At 45.4% G+C, this 26,792-nt stretch overlaps 1 protein-coding gene across 1 annotated transcript in view; it reads left to right on the top strand.

Annotated features, from left to right (window-relative positions):
* Positions 1–15,221, top strand: part of EFNB3 (ephrin B3) — a 63,993-nt gene extending 48,772 nt beyond the window's left edge. The window contains exons 3-5 of the mRNA XM_044282894.1: positions 3,996–4,088; positions 6,174–6,272; positions 14,269–15,221. Of these exons, the coding sequence (XP_044138829.1) occupies positions 3,996–4,088; positions 6,174–6,272; positions 14,269–14,657 (581 nt within the window). The 3' untranslated portion in view covers positions 14,658–15,221. The remainder of the gene's footprint in view (positions 1–3,995; positions 4,089–6,173; positions 6,273–14,268) is intronic.
* The last annotated feature ends 11,571 nt before the right edge of the window (positions 15,222–26,792 follow it).

The raw sequence follows: 26,792 nt of genomic DNA, 5'->3' as shown, positions 1-26,792 counted from the left end.
TACAGTAAGTCCAGTTGCCTTGATTTATTCTTTACAGATTTTCCACACCATGGCACTTGGGCAACCTCCCCACCGCTATTGAGGAGCCCTGAACAGGTTCTCACCGTCCAATAGCAAAAGGGTTAGGACAAACCAAGGCTTGGCCTTCTCTCTCCAGCAGCCCATATCTGTTGGTCTCATGCTCATGTCAATGGTTGGAATTGGAAAATGGGACAGGACACCTTGCCCAAGAGATTTGGAGTGTGGTGGTGTCAAGCAGTAGCTGTAAGAGGCCCAAATGTTATGGCTGCTCTGGTGACACCTGTCTTCAAAGTATTACCCAGCTTTTCCAGAAACACATATGACTACTAGAATTTATAGGTCATGAATGAACCTCGTTGGGAAATGGAAATCATCTTGAGCTCTTCAGTATTATGTTGGTTTTTGTGTGATGGGTGATCATCTTGAGATCTTCAATATCATGTTGTGGTTTTTTTGTTCTATATATGATCCATCTTTGAAGGAACTGACTTTTCCACCTCGGCTTCCATCCACATCCCCCCATCCCGTGGTCTTTCTCCATTTTGTTCCTTAAATACATCCATGAAGTTGCCCTCCTCCCCACACATCTCGCCTGCCAGCCTCTCCCTCCATACTCTGCTGCACTTCCCCTCGGGGTGCTCTTGTTTGCTGTGCTAGTGAGTGGAAATAATGAGCTCTGACATTTAGGTCAGGAATAGAGTGGAGGGAGACGTGGTGAGGAGGACGGGAGAAACACGTCTACTCATCATTACCACCAGACTCTTTTACCTGCTGCTAATTACCACATGGCTTTGTGGATTGTGGGAGAACGCAGAGAGAAAATAGGGGGTGGTTACTAAATTACTACTCAGAAATGGCGAGGAGACACATTGGTTGTGTTATAACGTGATCTGTTATGACCACTTTTACCTGTCATCCATTTGGTTAAAGTTCTGGACCGTGACCACCCCAGGTTCGTAATATGGTCAGAACTAGTTACAAAAGTTGACCCGTTTTTCGCATTGCTTTTCTGCCAGTGCTCATCCAAGCATCCTGGGCAGAGTCGCCTTAGTTAAATACTCCTTGGAGCTGGTCTTCCTGGGGGTCCACCAGTCCTGGATCTTCACCCACAGCAAATGGGATCATTGGGTAGATCAGTGAATCAACCTCTTAATTTACTAAGAGCGAGGTTCTCACTTCTCAACATAGAGTTTCCGCACTGGTATCCTCACACCTCCATATATACAGTAAAGATGGCCACCAGAGAACTACACATCATAAATTATATCCATCCATGCTTTCATCTTCATATCTATACTGTGCCCCTTATGTCATTGCTGCATAATCAAGTTCTTTCATGTGTCCACCTGGTCCCCTTCCCAAGAAAATGTACTCTACTGTAATGATACCTTTCTATATTTGCCATAAGCTATAGATTATACATCTCTGTACAAGCACTGATCCTGTTTATATCTTCTTCATACTTCTGAGACTGTTCATGTAAACATTTGTTTTCCCGCATATCCAGTCCTGCAAGGTCTTGGCTTACAAGACTGACTTTCAGTCATGTTTTATCTGTTAATGTTAAAAATTTTGAATCCATGTACTCAAGCCTGTGATACATGTGGTGGGATCAGGAGCTCCCAAGTCATGGTGCAAAAGGGGGCTACTAAATCATGCTAGAACAAGGAGCTCTCAAGTCATGCCGAAACCAGACATGTTGGAGCATATACAATGTATTCAGAAAGTCTTCAGACCTTTTAACTTTTTTCACATTTTGTGACATTGCAGTCTTGTGCCAAGATAACATTTTTTAAAAAATCTAGTTTTCACCCATCAATCTGCACTCAAGACCCCAGAAAGTAAAAACAGAACTTTAGAAAATTTCTAAAAATTATTAAAAAGGAAAGTCTGAAATTTCTCCTGGGCATAAGTATTCAGACCCTTTGCTATCACACTTGAAATTTAGCTCCAGGCCCCCTCCCCTTCTCTAGATCATCTTTGAGATGTTTCTACACCTTCAGTGGAGTCCACCCGTGGTAAGATCAGTTGATTGGTCATGATTTTGAAAGACACCGCCGTGTCTATATAAGGTCTCACTGCTTACAATGCATATCAGAGCAAAAACCAAGCCATGAGGAGGAAATAAATGCCTGTAGAGCTCAGAGACAGGATTGTGTGGAGGCACAGGTATGGAGAAAGGGACAAAAAAAATCTGCTGCACTGAAAGTTCTTAAGAGTACAGTGGCCTCCATAATTCTTAAATGGAAGTATGAAACAACCATCACCTTGCCCCACCATACTAAGTTATCAGGGGAGAAGGGCCTTGGAAAAAGAGGACACCAAGAACCCAATAGTCATACTGACTGAGCACCAAAGATCCTCAGAATGAAGCCTCTCCTCAGTAAAAGAAACATGAAAGCTGTCTGGAGTTTACAAAAAAAAAAAAGCTCCTAAAGGACTCCCAGACTGCGAGAAACAAGATTCTATGGTCTGATGAAACCAATATGGAACTTTTTGGCCTCAGTTCTAACTGTCATATCAGGAGGAAGCCAGGCACTGCTCATCATCTGCCCAATGCCATCCCCACAGTAAAGCATGGTGGGGGCAGCATCATGCTGTGGGGGGCAGGGAGACTGGTCAGGGTGGAGGGAAAGCTGAGTGGAGCAAACTACAGAGATATTCTTAATGAAAACCTAATACAGAGCTCTGGACCTCAGACTGGGCTGAAGGTTCACCTTCCAACAAGACAATGACCCTAAGCACACAGCCAAGACAACACAGGAGAGGCTCAGGGACAACTCTGAATGTCCTTGAGTGGCCAGCCAGAGCCCTGAACCCAATGGAACTTCTCTGGAGAGACCTGAAAATGGTTGTCCACTCAAGGTCCGCAACCAACCTGACAGAGCTTGAGAGGATCTGCAGAGAAGAATGGCAGAAAATCTCCAAATCCAGGTGTGCAAACCTGGTGGCATCATCCCCAAGAAGACTGGAGGCTGTAATCACTGCCAAAGGGGCTTCAACTAAGTCCTGAGTAAAGGGTTTGAATACTTATGTCCTGAGTAAAGGGGCTGAATACTTAAGTCAATGTTAGATTTTCGTTTTTCCTTTTCAATCAATTAGCAATTGATGGGGGAAATGTGATCTTTTTATTTTTTTTATTTTAAACACAAGGCCACAACATAAAATGTGAAAAAAGTGAAAGGGTCTGAAAACGTTTCCAGTGCATTGTAAATATAGTGGTCCACCCGATTCTGGCCTTCATTGCTTGAATTTTTTCCCCGCAATATCTGAAGAGTGGATAAAATCTGGCAAGCCGATGACAGGGTGCACTAAATATTGCACAGAGAATTCCAGAAATTTCTCACCGAGCCACTAGCCAGTATTCATCAATGTCATGAAGTATCTGACCATACATGACCACCTTGTTAGATTTGTCTACAGAATGTAGGTCCAGTACTGCTCTCCATCCTGTTATGTACCCAGCAAGCATTGCCCTTTTGATTATGCAGTCCTTGCGCTATAGAAATAGTCGAACCCATCTGTGCTGTCTGTCCCTTACCCTCTCTCATCATATCTATGTCCCCCCTTCGTTCTCCCACCCTCCGCATTTTCTAACCCTGTCCCCCACAGGCATGTCATTCTACACCCTCTGTCTCGCTGGCCCCCCAATGCCTAGGCCTCTGATTGGCTGAGGTCTCTCTCTTCCGTGACAAGAGACAGTGGGGGACATGATTTAATAAAACAGGACCCAAGATGGCTGTCAGACCTCGTTAACAAGTGAGCTTGTAGCCTACAATGCTTTTCAACAAAGGCTGCTACTCTGTTGAGTCATGTGCAGAGATGTACTTGCGTGACCTTAAATGTAACGTGTTCCGTGTTGCGCTTTATAATACCGAGTATCTATGTACAATGACGATAAATTATAATATCAAAGACATGACCTATTTTTGTCCACTCTACATTTTGTAAATACTTTGAACATCTTGTTTCAGCCACCTCGGATGGTACCCTGGAGGGGTTGGAAAATCTCAGTGGTGGTGTGTGTCAGACCAAAGGCATGAAGGTCACTTTAAAGGTTGGACAGAGTAAGTATCTCACCATAACAGATGTTATCTCTAGCCGTCAGGAAAGAAAAATGAATGACTGGGGGTAGGAAGCAGAAAAGTGACCTAAGGTGATGTTAGAGGAATGAGAGGACTTGAGCCTTGAGGAGATAGGGAAGATGGAGGTAAGACCAAGAGAAAGGACTTGAGGAAGTTGAAGATCCAGTAGAAGGAGTCGATGATGGTTGAGGTGTGACATAAAGAAAGGTGATGGAGGACGGAAGAAAACGATAAGTAGAGATGATTATGGTCTGCCCAAGCAAAGGAATCAATGACCAGAGGCAATGTACATAAAACAGAGAGGATGGGAGCAGTTATCAAGGAATAAATAAGAAGTATTAGTAACTGGAGATAATAGAGTTTTGGCTGAAAAGAGAGCAGGAACTGGAGATGATCAATGAGTTCTAAGGAGGGAGCTGATGATCAGAGATAAGGTTGGTTATTGGGATCAGTGAATGAAGTTGATGGAGATAGGGCAAGGATGAGGGCAATATTTGGATATACTACGGCCAGTGTCTTGAGTTGACGGTGAAATGAGAAGGATGGGTAGAGTTGCTGGAGATTATGGAGTTATGATATGAATGGTGTGTCAGAGACTGCAGATGATGGAGGTATGATGAGGATGGGATTAGTGGCTAGAGATGATGGAGATATGTGGAGGTAGATAATATAGACATGACGAGGATAAGACCAGTATCCGGAGATGATGTTGGTATGATGAGCATGGGTCTAGTGACTGGAGATGATGGTAGTATGACGAGGATGGGGCCCATGGCAAGGCAGGATGGTGGTATGCTGAAGATGGGGCCAGTGTCTGGAGATAATGGTGGTAGGAAAAAGATGGGGCCAGGTATTGGAGATGATAGAGGTAAGATGAGGATTGTGTCCACTGACTGGAGGTGATGTTGGAATGATGAAGATTGGTCAGTGGCTAGAGATAATACAAATATGATAAAGAGGAGGTCAGTATCTGGAGATGATGGAAAGATGAGTATGGGGCAAATGGATGGAGATGATGGGGATATGATGAGGAAGAGCCAGTGGCTGGAGATGATGGAGGGCTGATGATTAAGGGTCAGTGGCTGGAAATATGATTAAGGGCCAGTGGATGGAGATGATGGTATGATGAGGATGGAGATAGTGGCTGGAGATGATGGGGGTATGATGCGGTTGAGGTCAGTGGCTAGAGATGATGGCGATATGACAAGGATTGGGCCAGTGGCAAGAGATAATATGGATAGGACGAGGATGAGGCCAGTACCTGAAGTTCATGTTGGAGTGATGAGGATGGTGCCAGTGGTTATAAATGATGGTGGTATGATGAGGATAAGGCCAGTGGCTATAGATGACAGGATCATGATGAGAATGAGTCCAGTATCTGGAGATGATGGTGGTATGATGATGATGGGTCAAGTGATAAAAGTTGATTGAGATATGATGAGGGTGGGACGAGTGGCTGGAGATGATGGTGATATGATGAGGATGGGGCCAGTGATTGGAAATGATGGTGGTTTGATAGCTTTGGACCAGTAGCATTAGATGTTCCAGTGACTGGATATGAAGAAGGTATGATGAGGGTCGGCCAGTAGCTGGCTGATGAGGATAGTATGATGAGGATATGATGAAGCTATAAAAAAGATAAGGCCAGTGTCTGGAGGTGATATCAGCAGTAGTCAGACTAGCAGGTTGGGTAAGTATGATGGAATTAAATGGAGTAGAAATTGTTTCCTGACAGACTAGGGGGTGGATTACGTGGAGATTTTGGAGGATTCTGGATTTACCAGTCTGGTATTTTGTTATTCTGTGGACACTTGAGTGGAGGTTGAGGATCTTTACGATGCTCTAGAGAGGATGAAAGGTATCAGCTGGAGGCCCAGCTTAATTGGAAGTCCACTCCTATTCATATGCATAGTGATGGCATTTACATATATTTGTAAGTCGTTATCTAAAACTTCATTTACATTGGAGTCATATCCTCCACCCAGCAGTCAGCCAGTTCTTAAAGTGATACACACCCATTCCTTACCTAATTAACCCCTCACTCTCTTGATTCTTCTCTTTCCTAAGATCCTGATGGAGGCAACCACCCTCGCAGACCTTCAGGGAAAGATAAAGATTCAGGATTCCTGCCGTCAGTACCAAACCCGGACTCCCCAAACTTTACAGGTTTGTTTCAGACATGGAGACGCCTTATACGACAAAGATCTTTTACTCTTTACGAGAGCGGTTCCTCCTGTTATGGGTCCTCAACCAGATGCCCCAAAACAAGCCCAACCTAACCTCAGGCATGATCATTCCCACCACCACAATCAGCTATTCTCCAGCCAGTGTATAGAATAGCTAAGAGCGTCTTTGGCATGTGAGAGGGAGCGAAGGGTTAATGGGCTCTGTATAGCGATGAAGGCTGGACGGCGGTGGGGCGAGAGGGCCGTGCGGTGGGATCTGCAGCACAGGACGGGGAACCACTGAGCTGTCAGTTTGAAGGATATTCTTTAATAAAGTTGGCAATTTGGACAGAAGGAAGACAGTGGGGCTGAAAGCGAGGAGATGAGACACTTATTATGTCTGGAACCTCTAGGAGACCACAGCCTCACCCCCCCGTCCGTGCCTCACCCCCCCCATCTGCGCCTCACAACCCCCGGCCCTCAGCTGATTTAATGCGTTCCTCCAGTTAAAGTGCAGATTCGATCTTTTTAATTAGACTTAATTAAAGCAGTTTATTTTAATCCAATGATACTGCCCAAAGCAGAAAAAATGGGGCGAGGAGGGCACAGAATACAGACCACCGTGATACTGCTATATAGTGCTGTATGAGGAGGATGAGGACTGTCGCCCTGCAGGAGGAGGGGCAGACTCATAGCTCCTTCTATATGTATCACCCTGCAGGAGGAGGAGCAGACTCATAGCTCCTTCTATATGTATCACCCTGCAGGAGGAGGGGCAGACTCGTAGCTCCTTCTATATGTATCACCCTGCAGGAGGAGGGGCAGACTCATAGCTCCTTCTATATGTATCACCTGCAGTAGGAGGGGCAGACTCATAGCTCCTTCTATATGTATCACCCTGCAGGAGGAGGAGCAGACTCATAGCTCCTTCTATATGTATCACCCTGCAGGAGGAGGAGCAGACTCATAGCTCCTTCTATATGTATCACCCTGCAGAAGGAGGAGCAGACTCATAGCTCCTTCTATATGTATCACCCTGCAGGAGGAGGAGCAGACTCATAGCTCCTTCTATATGTATCACCCTGCAGGAGGAGGAGCAGACTCATAGCTCCTTCTATATGTATCACCCTGCAGGAGGAGGGGCAGACTCATAGCTCCTTCTATATGTATCACCCTGCAGGAGGAGGGGCAGACTCATAGCTCCTTCTATATGTATCACCCTGCAGGAGGAGGGGCAGACTCATAGCTCCTTCTATATGTATCACCCTGCAGGAGGAGGAGCAGACTCATAGCTCCTTCTATATGTATCACCCTGCAGGAGGAGGAGCAGACTCATAGCTCCTTCTATATGTATCACCCTGCAGGAGGAGGGGCAGACTCATAGCTCCTTCTATATGTATCACCCTGCAGGAGGAGGAGCAGACTCATAGCTCCTTCTATATGTATCACCCTGCAGGAGGAGGGGCAGACTCATAGCTCCTTCTATATGTATCACCCTGCAGGAGGAGGGGCAGACTCATAGCTCCTTCTATATGTATCACCCTGCAGGAGGAGGGGCAGACTCATAGCTCCTTCTATATGTATCACCCTGCAGGAGGAGGGGCAGACTCATAGCTCCTTCTATATGTATCACCCTGCAGGAGGAGGGGCAGACTCATAGCTCCTTCTATATGTATCACCCTGCAGGAGGAGGGGCAGACTCATAGCTTCCTTCTATATGTATCACCCTGCAGGAGGAGGGGCAGACTCATAGCTTCTTCTATATGTATCACCCTGCAGGAGGAGGAGCAGACTCATAGCTCCTTCTATATGTATCACCCTGCAGGAGGAGGGGCAGACTCATAGCTCCGTCTATATGTATCACCCTGCAGGAGGAGGGAGCAGACTCATAGCTCCTTCTATATGTATCACCCTGCAGGAGGAGGAGCAGACTCATAGCTCCTTCTATATGTATCACCCTGCAGGAGGAGGAGCAGACTCATAGCTCCTTCTATATGTATCACCCTGCAGGAGGAGGGGCAGACTCATAGCTCCTTCTATATGTATCACCCTGCAGGAGGAGGGGCAGTCTCATAGCTCCCTCTATATGTATCACCCTGCAGGAGGAGGGGCAGACTGTTAGCTCCTTCTATATGTATCACCCTGCAGGAGGAGGGGCAATCTCATAGCTCCTTCTATATGTATCACCCTGCAGGAGGAGGGGCAGACTCATAGCTCCTTCTATATGTATCACCCTGCAGGAGGAGGGGCAGACTCATAGCTCCTTCTATATGTATCACCCTGCAGGAGGAGGGGCAGACTCATAGCTCCTTCTATATGTATCACCCTGCAGGAGGAGGAGCAGACTCATAGCTTCCTTCTATATGTATCACCCTGCAGGAGGAGGGGCAGACTCATAGCTCCTTCTATATGTATCACCCTGCAGGAGGAGGGCAGACTCATAGCTCCTTCTATATGTATCACCCTGCAGGAGGAGGGGCAGACTCATAGCTCCTTCTATATGTATCACCCTGCAGGAGGAGGGGCAGACTCATAGCTCCTTCTATATGTATCACCCTGCAGGAGGAGGGCAGACTCATAGCTCCTTCTATATGTATCACCCTGCAGGAGGAGGGAGCAGACTCATAGCTCCTTCTATATGTATCACCCTGCAGGAGGAGGGGCAGACTCATAGCTCCTTCTATATGTATCACCCTGCAGGAGGAGGGGCAGACTCATAGCTCCTTCTATATGTATCACCCTGCAGGAGGAGGGGCAGACTCATAGCTCCTTCTATATGTATCACCCTGCAGGAGGAGGGGCAGACTCATAGCTCCTTCTATATGTATCACCCTGCAGGAGGAGGGGCAGACTCATAGCTCCTTCTATATGTATCACCCTGCAGGAGGAGGGGCAGACTCATAGCTCCTTCTATATGTATCACCCTGCAGGAGGAGGGGCAGACTCATAGCTCCTTCTATATGTATCACCCTGCAGGAGGAGGAGCAGACTCATAGCTCCTTCTATATGTATCACCCTGCAGGAGGAGGAGCAGACTCATAGCTCCTTCTATATGTATCACCCTGCAGGAGGAGGAGCAGACTCATAGCTCCTTCTATATGTATCACCCTGCAGGAGGAGGGGCAGACTCATAGCTCCTTCTATATGTATCACCCTGCAGGAGGAGGGGCAGACTCATAGCTCCTTCTATATGTATCACCCTGCAGGAGGAGGGCAGACTCATAGCTCCTTCTATATGTATCACCCTGCAGGAGGAGGGGCAACTCATAGCTCCTCTATATGTATCACCCTGCAGGAGGAGGGGCAGACTCATAGCTCCTTCTATATGTATCACCCTGCAGGAGGAGGGGCAGACTCATAGCTCCTTCTATATGTATCACCCTGCAGGAGGAGGGGCAGACTCATAGCTCCTTCTATATGTATCACCCTGCAGGAGGAGGAGCAGACTCATAGCTCCTTCTATATGTATCACCCTGCAGGAGGAGGGGCAGACTAATAGCTCCTTCTATATGTATCACCCTGCAGGAGGAGGGGCAGACTCATAGCTCCTTCTATATGTATCACCCTGCAGGAGGAGGAGCAGACTCATAGCTCCTTCTATATGTATCACCCTGCAGGAGGAGGGGCAGACTCATAGCTCCTTCTATATGTATCACCCTGCAGGAGGAGGGGCAGACTCATAGCTCCTTCTATATGTATCACCCTGCAGGAGGAGGAGCAGACTCATAGCTCCTTCTATATGTATCACCCTGCAGGAGGAGGAGCAGACTCATAGCTCCTTCTATATGTATCACCCTGCAGGAGGAGGGCAGACTCATAGCTCCTTCTATATGTATCACCCTGCAGGAGGAGGGGCAGACTCATAGCTCCTTCTATATGTATCACCCTGCAGGAGGAGGGGCAGACTCATAGCTCCTTCTATATGTATCACCCTGCAGGAGGAGGGGCAGACTCATAGCTCCTTCTATATGTATCACCCTGCAGGAGGAGGGCAGACTCATAGCTCCTTCTATATGTATCACCCTGCAGGAGGAGGAGCAGACTCATAGCTCCTTCTATATGTATCACCCTGCAGGAGGAGGGGCAGACTCATAGCTCCTTCTATATGTATCACCCTGCAGGAGGAGGGGCAGACTCATAGCTCCTTCTATATGTATCACCCTGCAGGAGGAGGAGCAGACTCATAGCTCCTTCTATATGTATCACCCTGCAGGAGGAGGAGCAGACTCATAGCTCCTTCTATATGTATCACCCTGCAGGAGGAGGAGCAGACTCATAGCTCCTTCTATATGTATCACCCTGCAGGAGGAGGGGCAGACTCATAGCTCCTTCTATATGTATCACCCTGCAGGAGGAGGAGCAGACTCATAGCTCCTTCTATATGTATCACCCTGCAGGAGGAGGGGCAGACTCATAGCTCCTTCTATATGTATCACCCTGCAGGAGGAGGAGCAGACTCATAGCTCCTTCTATATGTATCACCCTGCAGGAGGAGGAGCAGACTCATAGCTCCTTCTATATGTATCACCCTGCAGGAGGAGGAGCAGACTCATAGCTCCTTCTATATGTATCACCCTGCAGGAGGAGGAGCAGACTCATAGCTCCTTCTATATGTATCACCCTGCAGGAGGAGGAGCAGACTCATAGCTCCTTCTATATGTATCACCCTGCAGGAGGAGGAGCAGACTCATAGCTCCTTCTATATGTATCACCCTGCAGGAGGGAGGAGCAGACTCATAGCTCCTTCTATATGTATCACCCGCAGGAGGAGGAGCAGACTCATTGCTCCTTCTATATGTATCACCCTGCAGGAGAAGGGCAGACTCATAGCTCCCTTCTATATGTATCACCCTGCAGGAGGAGGGGCAGACTCATAGCTCCTTCTATATGTATCACCCTGCAGGAGGAGGGGCAGACTCATAGCTCCTTCTATATGTATCACCCTGCAGGAGGAGGAGCAGACTCATAGCTCCTTCTATATGTATCACCCTGCAGGAGGAGGAGCAGACTCATAGCTCCTTCTATATGTATCACCCTGCAGGAGGAGGGGCAGACTCATAGCTCCTTCTATATGTATCACCCTGCAGGAGGAGGAGCAGACTCATAGCTCCTTCTATATGTATCACCCTGCAGGGGGAGGAGCAGACTCATAGCTCCTTCTATATGTATCACCCTGCAGGGGGAGGAGCAGACTCATAGCTCCTTTTTATATGGATCACCCTGCAGGAGGAGGGGCAGACTCATAGCTCCTTCTATATGTATCACCCTGCAGGAGGAGGGGCCGACTCTTAGCTCCTTCTATATGTATTACCCTGCAGGGGGAGGAGCAGACTCATAGCTCCCTTCTATATGTATCACCCTGCAGGAGGAGGGGCAGACTCATAGCTCCTTCTATATGTATCACCCTGCAGGAGGAGGAGGCAGACTCGTAGCTCTTCTATATGTATCACCCTGCAGGGGGAGGAGCAGACTCATAGCTCCCTTCTATATGTATCACCCTGCAGGAGGAGGAGCAGACTCATAGCTCCTTCTATATGTATCACCCTGCAGGAGGAGGGGCAGACTCATAGCTCCTTCTATATGTATCACCCTGCAGGAGGAGGGGCAGACTCATAGCTCCTTCTATATGTATCACCCTGCAGGAGGAGGGGCAGAATCATAGCTCCTTCTATATGTATCACCCTGCAGGAGGAGGAGCAGACTCATAGCTCCTTCTATATGTATCACCCTGCAGGAGGAGGGGCAGACTCATAGCTCCTTCTATATGTATCACCCTGCAGGAGGAGGAGCAGACTCATAGCTCCTTCTATATGTATCACCCTGCAGGAGGAGGAGCAGACTCATAGCTCCTTCTATATGTATCACCCTGCAGGAGGAGGGGCAGACTCATAGCTCCTTCTATATGTATCACCCTGCAGGAGGAGGGGCAGACTCATAGCTCCTTCTATATGTATCACCCTGCAGGAGGAGGAGCAGACTCATAGCTCCTTCTATATGTATCACCCTGCAGGAGGAGGGGCAGACTCATAGCTCCTTCTATATGTATCACCCTGCAGGAGGAGGAGCAGACTCATAGCTCCTTCTATATGTATCACCCTTGCAGGAGGAGGGGCAGACTCATAGCTCCTTCTATATGTATCACCCTGCAGGAGGAGGGGCAGACTCATAGCTCCTTCTATATGTATCACCCTGCAGGAGGAGGAGCAGACTCATAGCTCCTTCTATATGTATCACCCTGCAGGAGGAGGGGCAGACTAATAGCTCCTTCTATATGTATCACCCTGCAGGAGGAGGAGCAGACTCATAGCTCCTTCTATATGTATCACCCTGCAGGAGGAGGAGCAGACTCATATCTCCTTCTATATGTATCACCCTGCAGGAGGAGGGGCAGACTCATAGCTCCTTCTATATGTATCACCCTGCAGGAGGAGGAGCAGACTCATAGCTCCTTCTATATGTATCACCCTGCAGGAGGAGGAACAGACTCATAGCTCCCTTCTATATGTATCACCCTGCAGGAGAAGGGGCAGACTCATAGCTCCTTCTATATGTATCACCCTGCAGGAGGAGGGGCAGACTCATAGCTCCTTCTATATGTATCACCCTGCAGGAGGAGGGGCAGACTTATAGCTCCTTCTATATGTATCACCCTGCAGGAGGAGGAGCAGACTCATAGCTCCTTCTATATGTATCACCCTGCAGGAGGAGGAGCAGACTCATAGCTCCTTCTATACGTATCACCCTGCAGGAGGAGGAGCAGACTCATAGCTCCTTCTATATGTATCACCCTGCAGGAGGAGGAGCAGACTCATAGCTCCTTCTATATGTATCACCCTGCAGGAGGAGGAGCAGACTCATAGCTCCTTCTATATGTATCACCCTGCAGGAGGAGGAACAGACTCATAGCTCCCTTCTATATGTATCACCCTGCAGGAGTAGGGGCAGACTCATAGCTCCTTCTATATGTATCACCCTGCAGGAGGAGGGGCAGACTCATAGCTCCTTCTATATGTATCACCCTGCAGGAGCAGGGGCAGACTCATAGCTCCTTCTATATGTATCACCCTGCAGGAGGAGGAGCAGACTCATAGCTCCTTCTATATGTATCACCCTGCAGGAGGAGGAGCAGACTCATAGCTCCTTCTATACGTATCACCCTGCAGGAGGAGGAGCAGACTCATAGCTCCTTCTATATGTATCACCCTGCAGGAGGAGGAGCAGACGCATAGCTCCTTCTATATGTATCACCCTGCAGGAGGAGGGGCAGACTCATAGCTCCTTCTATACGTATCACCCTGCAGGAGGAGGAACAGACTCATAGCTCCCTTCTATATGTATCACCCTGCAGGAGGAGGGGCAGACTCATAGCTCCTTCTATATGTATCACCCTGCAGGAGGAGGGGCAGACTCATAGCTCCTTCTATATGTATCACCCTGCAGGAGGAGGGGCAGACTCATAGCTCCTTCTATATGTATCACCCTGCAGGAGGAGGAGCAGACTCATAGCTCCTTCTATATGTATCACCCTGCAGGGGGAGGAGCAGACTCATAGCTCCTTCTATATGTATCAACCTGCAGGGGGAGGAGCAGACTCATAGCTCCTTCTATATGTATCACCCTGCAGGAGGAGGGGCAGACTCATAGCTCCTTCTATATGTATCACCCTGCAGGAGGAGGGGCAGACTCATAGCTCCCTTCTATATGTATCACCCTGCTGGAGGAGGAGCAGACTCATAGCTCCTTCTATATGTATCACCCTGCAGGAGGAGGGGCAGACTCATAGCTCCTTCTATATGTATCACCCTGCAGGAGGAGGAGCAGACTCATAGCTCCTTCTATATGTATCACCCTGCAGGAGGAGGAGCAGACTCATAGCTCCTTCTATATGTATCACCCTGCAGGAGGAGGAGCAGACTCATAGCTCCTTCTATATGTATCACCCTGCAGGAGGATAATTTACATTAACCCTTCACTTCCTATATTTCTCTGTTTTTCAGGAGATACATCCGGCAATGCTACGAAGACTGGAGAGAACGGTCCACTTCCCAACTCCCATGTGCCTCTGGTGGCGGGTGCAGCTGGCGGAGCATTCCTCCTGCTCCTCGTCTTCGGTGTGGTGGGGTGGGCGTGCCACAAACGTCGCCAAGCCAAGCACAGCGACACCAGACATCCTCCTCTGTCGTTGGGTTCTATAACGTCCCCGAAGAGAGGCGGGGGTAACAACAACGGCCACGAGCCCAGTGACATCATCATGCCCCTGCGGCCTTCAGAAGGGGGTGCCTTCTGCCCTCACTATGAAAAGGTCAGCGGAGACTACGGACACCCCGTCTATATTGTACAGGACATGGCGAGCCAGAGTCCGGCCAATATCTATTACAAAGTATGAAAAAACCCGCCATCTAAGGCTTCTTACCCCTATAGTTTATTTTTTCTTTTACGTCAATTATGGAGGGTGGGGGCTTATTGTAGGATATTTAAAAGGCGGGGTGCAGGACAATGTGAAAGGGAAGCCCCACGTGCCCCTGCCACCCAGACGCCGTGCCCGTATTCCCCATGACGCCATATCACGTCCAGTTTAACCCCTGGGGGAAGGTGCGGTGCGAATAAATTCAAGCCCCTTGCCACAAGCGCTGAAGTATAATGGGTTATTTGCCTTACCGGCCGAACGCTTCGCGAAAAGGCCGCAAACCGCCAATTCCTTCACTGGCTCGGGGCTGGGGTCAATGAGCGCCAGATTAGCCATGTACCTTGTACTTTGATGCCTCGGAGGGCCAGAGACGAGGACAACAAGCGCCGTTCTCTGTTTAGTTTTTGTGTTTTTTGTAATTTCCAACCCAAAGCCTTAAAAATAAAAAATTAAAAAAATCGCCTTTACCGCCCTCTCCCCCTCTCTTACCGATGTGTGCTCAAAAGTGAATTCGCCTTCTGCAAGATATGACTTAGACCGAAGATTTACACCCTCCTCAGCAGCCGACGTCTTTTATTTAAAAAAAATCTTCCCAACACCTTCCCTTCCGACATTGTGTCACCGAAACGCACCGCGAGTCCTGTTTTTTTTATGTCTATTGTTTTGCTGTGAGTGAAAATCCAGGTTTAAAGGAAAAAGGGAATGAAAAGAAGAAACACTCATACGCGGCTCCAACTGCGGCCGCGCGTCGGGACACGTTGAAATATAGCACCTCGACTGGGGGCACAGGAGAGAAATATAGAGAGGGGGGGGGAAACTGCGCGTAATTAAGCTAGGCCCTGTATCCATGGTGACGGATTGGGACTATTCGCTCCTCTGTCTCCCCCCCCCCCCCCTTTTCTCCTTCCCTGTCTCTGCATCACTCTCCCTCTCTCCGCTATGGCATTAAAGTGTCGGTCGCCAGGGAGACGCGGGAACGAAAATGAACGATAAAAAAAAAAAGCGAAGTAGATGTAGTTTTTACGGCTCAGCATTTAGAGAGATATTTGAAGATGTCAGCTCCACGAGTAAATACTCTTGATAAAAGACGGGGTCCCCGGGGCAGGGCGACGGGGGGGTCCATTTTTAGACTTGACGACGGTCTCCTACCCAAGTCCCTTCGAATGAAATCATAGCCTGTGAAAATGAAGCGGACTTCATCTCCCACGCCAACCTGAGAACCGTACGCTATTGTGAAGGAGGTATTAAAAAAGGCGACGTGGGCCAAATAAAGGCCCCTTTTGTTCGGGATCGTACGGACGGTTGTGATAGGAAGCGACAGGTCGGGTTATTGCGTTACCAGGGATAAGACGTCACGGGCCGTCGTGAAATCCCATTAAGTAATATATGGGAAAGAGACATGGTTTCATGTAGCCTAAGCCCTCTATATACGGGGCGCAACCTCTAGTGCCAGTTACCGCCAACACGGTTTTTATATTATTATTGTACTGTTTTTTTCGTCTTTTACGCCTTTTTTAAGGCAAAATATCCCAAAAAAAATTTGGGTCATTTTGTATATTCCTAATGTAAAATAAAAAAATGTAAAAAAGGGAAAAAAAATAAAGAAACCAGCAAAACCAATTTCCAAAGCCTCTATAAAAATACATCTCGGCAGCCATCCTCCGCCCGTGGCGGTGTCGTCTGAAATCCGGTGAAATCTTTTCACATTTTGCCTTCAAAAACGCGTCAGTAGGGAAGTTCCTTCATCCGTAATGTATTTTCCTCCATCGTCTCATCATGAAAGCCTCAATCAAACGGAACGCTTGCGAGGGCGCAACAAACGCGAACAGGAAGTTTGATTTTTTATTTTATTTTTTATGATTACAATCTAGCCAAAAATATTTTTTTATTTAATTTTTTAATGATTACAATCCAGACCAGTTTTTTTTTTTTTTTTGTCTTCAATGATTACAGTCTAGACCCAATTATTTTATTTTTGGATGTCAATTATTGCAACCTAGCCCCTTTTTTTTATTTTTAGCGATTACTATTTAGCCAAAAAATTCAATTTTTTCTTCATTTATTTTAGTGATTACTATTTAGCCAAAAAATGCAATTTTTTTCTTCATTTTTTTTTTTAAGAATTTCAATCTAGCCCCAATTTTTTTTTTTAATGATTACAATCTAGCTAATTTTTTTTTTCATTTTTATTATTACAATTTAGTCAAAAAATGTTTTTAATTTTCAATTGTTTTAATAATTGCAGTCTATGCAATTTTTTTCTTCATTTATTTTTTTTAAGAATTTCAATCTAGACCAAATTTTTTATTTTTTTTAATGATTACAATCTAGCAATTTTTTTTTCATTTTTATTATTACAATTTAGTCAAAAAATGTTTTTTATTTTCTATTGTTTTAATAATTGCAGTCTAGCCTAATTTTTTTATGATTACAATCGAGCCAGACATTTCCTCTTTTTTATTTTTTAATAATTACAGTCTAGCCCCAATATGTTCATTTTCTTTTCAATAATGACGTTATAAACACATTTTTTTGTTTTTCTCTTTTTATTCAGTATTTTCTTTACATTTATTTTTTATGATGGGCCGCAGTTCTAAAATGTAAAATATATTTTATATAATATTTTATATAAAATATATATTAATATTTGAGTCACTCCTTTTTTGGAGGGATTACTTTTTTATTTTATCCATTCACATATTTACGTCTCCATAAGCTCTACTTTAGTTCTCAGGCAATATTGCTACAAATATTCATCAGATCTTAAGCTATAATATGCTATTTTTTTTTTTTTTTTTTTGATTTTTCTTTGTTTTTATATATTTTCACTTAGAGGATATACACTTTATTAGAAATAGGGTTTATTTTGTCTATATTTTTCTATGTCTACATGGGCCTAAAATTCTAGTTATATATTAATGAATATCATTTATGACACATAAAAGCCGCAATATTATTTTACCCATAAGCTGAATTCATTTTTTTATTTAAAAAAAAAACATAAAAATTTTTCATAAACTGAATTGTGCCAAGTCATGCAATGGAAAAAAAAAATCTAGAAAAAAAAATAGAACATAATAAATTCTGTCATGTGAATGCCACCTGCATACAACGATGGCAGCCATATTGTGCTGGTGAATGGATGGTGAAGTCCAATTAAGTTCAATTAAAAAAATTGAAAAAAAAACAACAGGGTGGTGTTAAAAAACAAACAAAAAAGAGACACTCGCCTCACAGATTCCCATTGTACCACTTTTTAGGTCCTTGGCTGTTAATTACTTCTTGGTTCCTCTTGGCGCACAGGAAATGGTGTCACTCAGCCAATCATTGACTGAGGAGGTCGACACTGCAGCCAGTGATTGGCTGAATCGTTATTTCCTGTGTGTCAAGAGGAAGCATGCACTAGAGGGCGCTCTGGAAGCAGCAGACCGGGAGCACAGGGGGATTAGTGAGGGGAATATGACTTGTTTTATAACTTTACACCATTCTGGCCCTTTAAAAAAAAAAATACCATCCAGACAACCCCTTAAAAAAATTAAAAAAACATAAAAATGGCCGCCTCACCTGTATCTAGGAGTTTCCTATTGACGTTGATAGCACAAATAAGGCCCGGTCCAGTGCTGGCGTCTTATGTCACCCATTTGAAGAATCTCAGGCTTTGACATCATTATATCGGACGCTCGTCTGGATATAATGTTCCTTTTTGCCTTATCCCTGTTATAAGCCTCAAATTCCAAAATGGCCGACACGCGTACGTCTTGTAAAAAAAAAAGCATCAGAAGCTCAGGTCTTTCCGCCAGGGTAATCCACCTAGCATGGCGGAAGTTCCACCAGTGTCCGACAGATGTCAAACCTCGTTTCCATAATTTTCAAAATGGCTGCCCTCGCATTTTTTTTTATATTTTTTTTATGATATCTAATGAAGTCGTCGGGAGGTTTGTGATGTGTTCATTACGTGACATTCGCCATAATCCCTAATTAAATATTGTATGAATTTCCGTGTTCTTGTTGCCTTGATACCTGTATTAACCCCTCGTCCCATCCCCCCACCACCACCTTCAACAAACAAAGAACAAAAAATATTCTGTAAATAACTTTACATGTTTTTTTTGTAGAAAATGTTTTTTTAAAAGCAAAAATAGTTTTTTGTATGATTTAATTTTAGAATGGCGATTATTTTTTTTTGGGTTGTTTTTTTTTTAAAAAGAGTTGTCATTAGAGATAATTTATGAACTAATTAGAATATTGTTAGCGCCTTGGAATTGTAATTAGCACATTGCTCCCTTTTTCAAGAGGGGGGAAAAAATGTTTTTTTGGCTTCTTTGTGAAAACTTAATTAAAAGTTTTATAAAAAGAATTTGTGTTGTCCGTCACTGAAACAATAAATTCATGAAATATAAAAAGATTATTTTTTTGCATAGTAACTTCTTAGTCGGTTTCGTATTGAATGTGGGTATAGGACAAATAACACATATCACAATATTGGTGACGTAGAAATTCAATCAGTATTAGCCTGCAGTCTCCACTAGGGGGAGCTCTCTGCATACAGAGTTGGATAGTTCCTATTGAGTTCAATACAAAGTATATAGATCCACATGCAAGGAGCTCCCCCTAGTGGCGGCTGTAGGCATCCAGACTTTTACCATTTACAGTATGTTACATAATTCTGAAAATTTGGTAAATTTATTGGAACCCACAGTAGGGCTGGGGCCCCATCTGTTTGCGGTGGGGTCCTATGCTTTCTGTGTCCACCCCTGGTCACAACAACCATCATTTTGGATTGGATGGTCGTAGAAAAGTACAGGAAACACGACTGCACGGGTACAGAGCGGAAGAACCCGCTCAGATGACGGTAAAATGGTCAAGATTTCCAGCTGATTTTCTTCAAAACAGTTTAACGTACTCAAGAAACGGATTATACTATTTTTGTGTTGTACCACAACACCCAGCATGCCCTCTAGTACTACCAATTGTTGTAGGGGTTAGATACATGCGCTCACCTGTAAGTTTTCTGGATACAAATCTTAGAAATTAGTGATTTGCTTGCATTGCATGTTTGAGGCAGAAGGGATCATGGGAGGGAGGGATTTCTTTGGACTGTCTGCATGGGGGGGGGGGGGGGGGGTTGATTTCTGTGACCCCTCACAGGACCATGAGAGGGAAGGATTTCTTTGGACCATCTGCATTGGAGGGGGAGGGTGATTTTTTGTGACCTTCTCAGATGACCACTAAATAAGAACACACGACATGTCTCAGCTATTCAAAGTCTACGTACTAATCCTGAAGAAGGCCTTGAAAGGATTGCTCCAGACAAGTCTGATCTGCTGTGTTCTGCCAAGGACAGGACCTGTGGGGGTGGACCTTAACTCATGGACTCTTTGTGATAACCTTGAGTCACGCTCCGCCCCTTCTAACCTTGTACTAGGCATAACACAATGTGTCAGTTTTACCTGGAGCATTCCTTGAAGGGATGGTTAGTGGTTCTCAACTATTCAATGTCTACATAGTAATCCTGAAGAAGGCCTTGATAGGATCACTGGATGTGCTGTGTTCTGCCAAGGACAGGACTTATGGGGGTGGAGCCTGATGCAAGGACTCTTTGTGATAACCTTGAGTCATGCTCCGCCCCTTCTAACCTTGTACTAGGCATAACACAATGTATCAGTTTTACCTAGAGCATTCCTTGAAGGGATGGTTAGTGGTTCTCAACTATTCAATGTCTACATAGTAATCCTGAAGAAGGCCTTGATAGGATCACTGGATGTGCTGTGTTCTGCCAAGGACAGGACTTATGGGGGTGGAGCCTGATGCAAGGACTCTTTGTGATAACCTTGAGTCATGCTCCGCCCCTTCTAACCTTGTACTAGGCATAACACAATGTATCAGTTTTACCTAGAGCATTCCTTGAAGGGATGGTTAGTGGTTCTCAACTATTCAAGGTCTACATAGTAATCCTGAAGAAGGCCTTGATAGGATCACTGGATGTGCTGTGTTCTGCCAAGGACAGGAGTTATGGGGTGGAGCCTGATGCAAGGACTCTTTGTGATAACCTTGAGTCATGCTCCGCCCCCTTCTAACCTTGTACTAGGCATAACACAATGTGTCAGTTTTACCTGGAGCATTCCTTGAAGGGATGGTTAGTGGTCCTCAATTATTCAAGGTCTACATAGTAATCCTGAAGAAGGCCTTGATAGGATCACTGGATGTGCTGTGTTCTACCAAGGACAGGAGTTATGGGGGTGGAGCCTGATGCAAGGACTCTGTGATAACCTTGAGTCATGCTCCGCCCTTTCTAACCTTGTACCAGGCATAACACAATGTCAGTTTTACCTGGAGCATTCCTTGAAGGGATGGTTAGTGGTTCTCAACTATTCAAGGTCTACATAGTAATCCTGAAGAAAGCCTTGATAGGATCACTGGATGTGCTGTGTTCTGCCAAGGACAGGACTTATGGGGGTGGAGCCTGATGCAAGGACTCTGTGATAACCTTGAGTCATGCTCCGCCCCCTTCGAACCTTGTGATAGGCATAACACAATGTGTCAGTTTTACCTGGAGCATTCCTTGAAGGGATGGTTAGTGGTCCTCAATTATTCAAGGTCTACATAGTAATCCTGAAGAAGGCCTTGATAGGATCACTGGATGTGCTGTGTTCTGCCAAGGACAGGACTTATGGGGGTGGAGCCTAATGCAAGGACTCTATGTGATAACCTTGAGTCATGCTCCGCCCCCTCCTAACCTTGTACTAGGCATAACACAATGTGTCAGTTTTACCTGGAGCATTCCTTTAAGGGATGGTTAGTGGTTCTCAACTATTCAACGTCTACATAGTAATCCTGAAGAAGGCCTTGATAGGATCACTGGATGTGCTGTGTTCTGCCAAGGACATGAGTTATGGGGGTGGAGCCTGATGCAAGGACTCTTTGTGATAACCTTGAGTCATGCTCCGCCCCCTTCTAACCTTGTACTAGGCATAACACAATGTATCAGTTTTACCTGGAGCATTCCTTGAAGGGATGGTTAGTGGTCCTCAATTATTCAAGGTCTACATAGTAATCCTGAAGAAGGCCTTGAAAGGTTTGCTCCAGATATGTCTGATGTGCTGAGTTCTACCAAGTACAGGGTTCTGGGGGCAGAACGTGATGCAAGGACTCTTTGCGATAACCTCAAGTCATGCCCCCCCCCCCCCTTCTAACCTTGTACTAGACCTGCAGCATTCCTTTAGGGGATGGTTAGTGGTTCCTGTGGGTGTTCTGGATTATCAGGTGGTGGATGAAAGGAATTGTTACTGTACTTCTACTCTGTGTATCAGAGGCGGAACCTGAAGCAATATATATGAAATACTGCCGTTATTTCTAGTGCTGGTCTCGTATGGGGCACGAGGAATTTTTGGGTCATCTAATGTCCAGGGCCACAACCTCTGTGTCTGTTTGATAATCTGCAAAAAAGTACTACTAGTACTACTATTAATAAAAATAGGAAAAAATTGAAATAAAAATACTAATAAATAATAATATAATTTTCCTGGAATATTTTTTTTTGGGGGTGGGGGGGATTTTATTTTATTTTATAAAAATGTATGTATATATTGTTTTTATATATATATAAAATTGTAAATGGAAATTCTTAAAAAAGAGGGTAAAAAAGCAAAAAAATAAAAAAAAGCCCATCCTAAATGCTGATGAAGCAGGAGTCTGAATAAGCTCTGATCTCCTCCTGCTTCCCCGTATAATTGAAGGTGCGATGTTTTGCCGTTCCTCTCTATGACGCACCTGTGCGCCTCGCGCCTCACTCCGCACCTGCAGATCCTTTATTAACATGACAAGGCTATTTTTTTCAGGTATTTTGTAGATTTTTATGTCTATAAATCTTTTTTTTTTTTTTTTATGATTTTTTTTTTTTTTTTTGGGGGGGGTCTGGCGTGTCCAAGGTTCTGGTGCCTGTTCGCCAGCGGTGAATGGCACGATGTTGTGTGTGCGCACTAATGCCACAGTGATTAATGGCTGCTGTGTTATCTGAGGGGTAACCATGGCAACTGGTCGCCATGGAAACTCAACAATGGGCTCCGAGCAGCCACGTAGGCCCAAAGCCGTGTGTGTCCCCTGTGTTTGTGAAACTGTTATTTTCGGGGAGGGAGGGGGGGGGCACTGTGGGGTCAAGTGCAGCTACTAAACACACACGCTGGGGGCCCCTGCGCTGACCCCCGGTGTTGGGAACGACAGCTGGGGGACATGGTGGGGGGAGTAGTCCTATAATAAAAAATCTACACAGAGTCAAGAGAACAACTTGTAGGAAATAATGAGAAAAAAAAGGACCAAGGGGAAAAGATATCATAGCAACGTGAGATGAAAGGCGGATAAATGAATGTGCGCGAATTATGACCGCCGCCAGGAGCGGGGCTGGGGTGTGACGGGGGAGGGAAGCGCCGCAAATAATACAGCAACTGGAATTATTTTAGCATAAGCTTAGACTTTTCTTTTATTTTATATTTTTCATTTTTTTATATTTTTAATGCATTCTAATCTTTTTTACATTATTATTTTTTATTTGCTTCTAATATTATATATTTATTTATATTTTTAATGCTTCTAAGTTTATAGTTTCAATGATTTTTTTACATTTTTATTTTATATTTTTGTAATTGCTTCTAATTTTATATATTTTTATATCTATACTTTTAATGATTTTCATGATTTTTATTTTTATGGTTTTTCATTGATTCTAATTTTAGCATTTTTATTTTGTCACCTTTTCTAATATTTTTTTATGATTTTTTTTAAAAGCAAGATGAAGAAGGCAGATAATAATACGTAGTCATTGCTAAAAGTTATATAGAAAAATACAAAGCGGCAGCATGATGTGCTCCTGTGAGTTATCATGGCGGTACTCTCATCAGTGCTTTCACACTGGGGTTTTATGAGGCGCTTATTTTCACATGTCAAGTGCATCTATTGCGGTCAGAATGCACTTGGCGCCGCTGCTCTAGAAAAGCCACTGTGGGCAGAAGCAGAGCGCAGCGGGAGGACGCCATGTCTGCCGAGAGAGTCCGGTCAGCTGAAAATACATCATCACATCTCTCTAATGTCTGTCTCATATCTATCACTTATATCTATCTATCTATTTATCTATCTAATGTCTGTCTATCTCTTATATATCTATCTATCTATCTATCTATCTATCTATCTATCTATCTATCTATCTCTTAATCTCTTATATCTATCTAACAAACAAAATATTAATAGCTGCACTCCTTTAAAAATGGCAGGTGCAAAAGTCCCTGTAAAGTTTCGGACGAGGAAACCACAGCCAGAAATGGATCTATCTCATATCCATCTATCTATCTCATATCTATCTATCTATCTATCTATCTATCTCATATCTATCTATCTATCTATCTCATATCTATCTATCTATCTATCTATCTCATATCTATCTATCTATCTATCTATATCTATCTATCTATCTATCTATCTATCTATCTATCTATCTATCTCATATCTATCTATCTATCTATCTATCTATCTATCTATCTATCTATCTCATATCTATCTATCTCATATCTATCTATCTATCTCCTATCTATCTATCTCATGTCTATCTACAGTGCACTTGGAGTCTTCAGTCCTTCTTTCCTCACATTTTCCTATCTTGCTCCTTCCTTGGGCTATAAGTTTCCCCGTCCTTCTGCCCTCAGTGCTCCGTAAAGAGAAAGTGAGAACAGAATGTTCCAAATCTTTGCTAATTTATTAAAAAGGAAAACTAAAATCTCACATTGACATAAGTCTTCAGCCCTTTTACTCGGGACATACGTCTTCAGCCCCTTTACTCGGGACGTAAGTCTTCAGCCCCTTTACTCGGGACGTAAGTCTTCAGCCCCTTTACTCAGGACGTAAGTCTTCAGCCCCTTTACTCAGGACGTAAGTCTTCAGCCCCTTTACTCGGGACATAAGTCTTCAGCCCCTTTACTCGGGACATAAGTCTTCAGCCCCTTTACTCGGGACATAAGTCTTCAGCCCCTTTACTCGGGACGTAAGTCTTCAGCCCCTTTACTCGGGACATAAGTCTTCAGCCCCTTTACTCGGGACGTAAGTCTTCAGCCCCTTTACTCAGGACGTAAGTCTTCAGCCCCTTTACTCGGGACACAAGTCTTCAGCCCCTTTACTCGGGACATAAGTCTTCAGCCCCTTTACTCGGGACACAAGTCTTCAGCCCCTTTACTCGGGACACAAGTCTTCAGCCCCTTTACTCGGGACACAAGTCTTCAGCCCCTTTACTCAGGACGTAAGTCTTCAGCCCCTTTACTCGGGACACAAGTCTTCAGCCCCTTTACTCGGGACACAAGTCTTCAGCCCCTTTACTCGGGACGTAAGTCTTCAGCCCCTTTATTCGGGACGTAAGTCTTCAGCCCCTTTACTCGGGACACAAGTCTTCAGCCTCTTTACTCGGGACGTAAGTCTTCAGCCCCTTTACTCGGGACACAAGTCTTCAGCCCCTTTACTCGGGACACAAGTCTTCAGCCCCTTTACTCGGGACGTAAGTCTTCAGCCCTTTTACTCGGGACGTAAGTCTTCAGCCCCTTTACTGGGGACGTAAGTCTTCAGCCCCTTTACTCGGGACACAAGTCTTCAGCCCCTTTACTGGGGACGTAAGTCTTCAGCCCCTTTACTCGGGACGTAAGTCTTCAGCCCCTTTACTCGGGACACAAGTCTTCAGCCCCTTTACTCGGGACGTAAGTCTTCAGCCCTTTTACTCGGGACGTAAGTCTTCAGCCCCTTTACTGGGGACGTAAGTCTTCAGCCCCTTTACTCGGGACGTAAGTCTTCAGCCCCTTTACTCGGGACGTAAGTCTTCAGCCCCTTTACTCGGGACATAACTCTTCAGCCCCTTTACTCGGGACATAACTCTTCAGCCCCTTTACTCGGGACACAAGTCTTCAGCCCCTTTACTCGGGACACAAGTCTTCAGCCCCTTTACTCGGGACACAAGTCTTCAGCCCCTTTACTCAGGACGTAAGTCTTCAGCCCCTTTACTCGGGACACAAGTCTTCAGCCCCTTTACTCGGGACACAAGTCTTCAGCCCCTTTACTCGGGACACAAGTCTTCAGCCCCTTTACTCGGGACGTAAGTCTTCAGCCCCTTTACTCGGGACACAAGTCTTCAGCCCCTTTACTCGGGACGTAAGTCTTCAGCCCCTTTGCTTCGGACATATCTGAGTATCTAACCCTTGGACTGGTGGCCCTATTGCTTGTCACCCAGCTTTCCCAGGATCCTTGTATTTACTGTGGATTTTGCTGGCAGGTCCTCGCCCCACATGTGCTGCACCCCACAGGACCGTGTTGGACATAGATGTGACGCGGAGCAGAGAAAGCCTTGAGATGGTGACAGGGCGCCGGCCGATAATGACAGCGCTGGATAAAATTTAAATAAATGCAGATTCCGTCCTAAAATAAGAAATAAGGAACGGAAAAGCATCAGATATCTGCAGAACGTCCTGCTGGGCCCTGATTGGCTCCTGCTGGAGCGCCAGCGAGAGTCTGCGGCACAGGAGAGCGCAGGAGGGCGGGCAGAGCGACGGCAGAATATACAATGAAGCCGCTCGCAGCAGGCCCCGAGTGTTAAAGGGACAGGACACAGCAAGGAACGGCAGAACTCTGAAAGATCATGTCAGCCTGCCAAACACATACCAGGCTCTCATATACAGTGTCAGCCACGGGCCCTCGTATACAGTGTCGGTAACGGGGCCCTCATATACAGTATCAGACACAGGGCTCTCATATACAGTGTCAGATAAGGGGCCCTGATAAACAGTGTCGGTAACGGGGCCCTCATATACAGTGTCAGATAAGGGGCCCTGATATACAGTGTCGGTAACGGGGCCCTCATATACAGTGTCGGTAACGGGGCCCTCATATACAGTGTCAGATAAGGGGCCCTGATATACAGTGTCTGTAACGGGGCCCTCATATACGGTGTCAAATAAGGGGCCATCATATACAGTGTCAGACACAACAGCCTCATATACAGTGTCAGACACAGGGCCCTCATATACAGTGTCAGACACAGGGCCCTCATATACAGTGTCAGACACAGGGCCCTCATATACAGTGTCAGACACA

This window comes from Bufo gargarizans, chromosome 2 (assembly GCF_014858855.1).
Source record: "Bufo gargarizans isolate SCDJY-AF-19 chromosome 2, ASM1485885v1, whole genome shotgun sequence".
In the NCBI taxonomy this organism is placed as follows: domain Eukaryota; kingdom Metazoa; phylum Chordata; class Amphibia; order Anura; family Bufonidae; genus Bufo; species Bufo gargarizans.
Note: the sequence above shows the minus strand (reverse complement) of the source record. Positions and strands in the feature narration are given on the sequence as shown.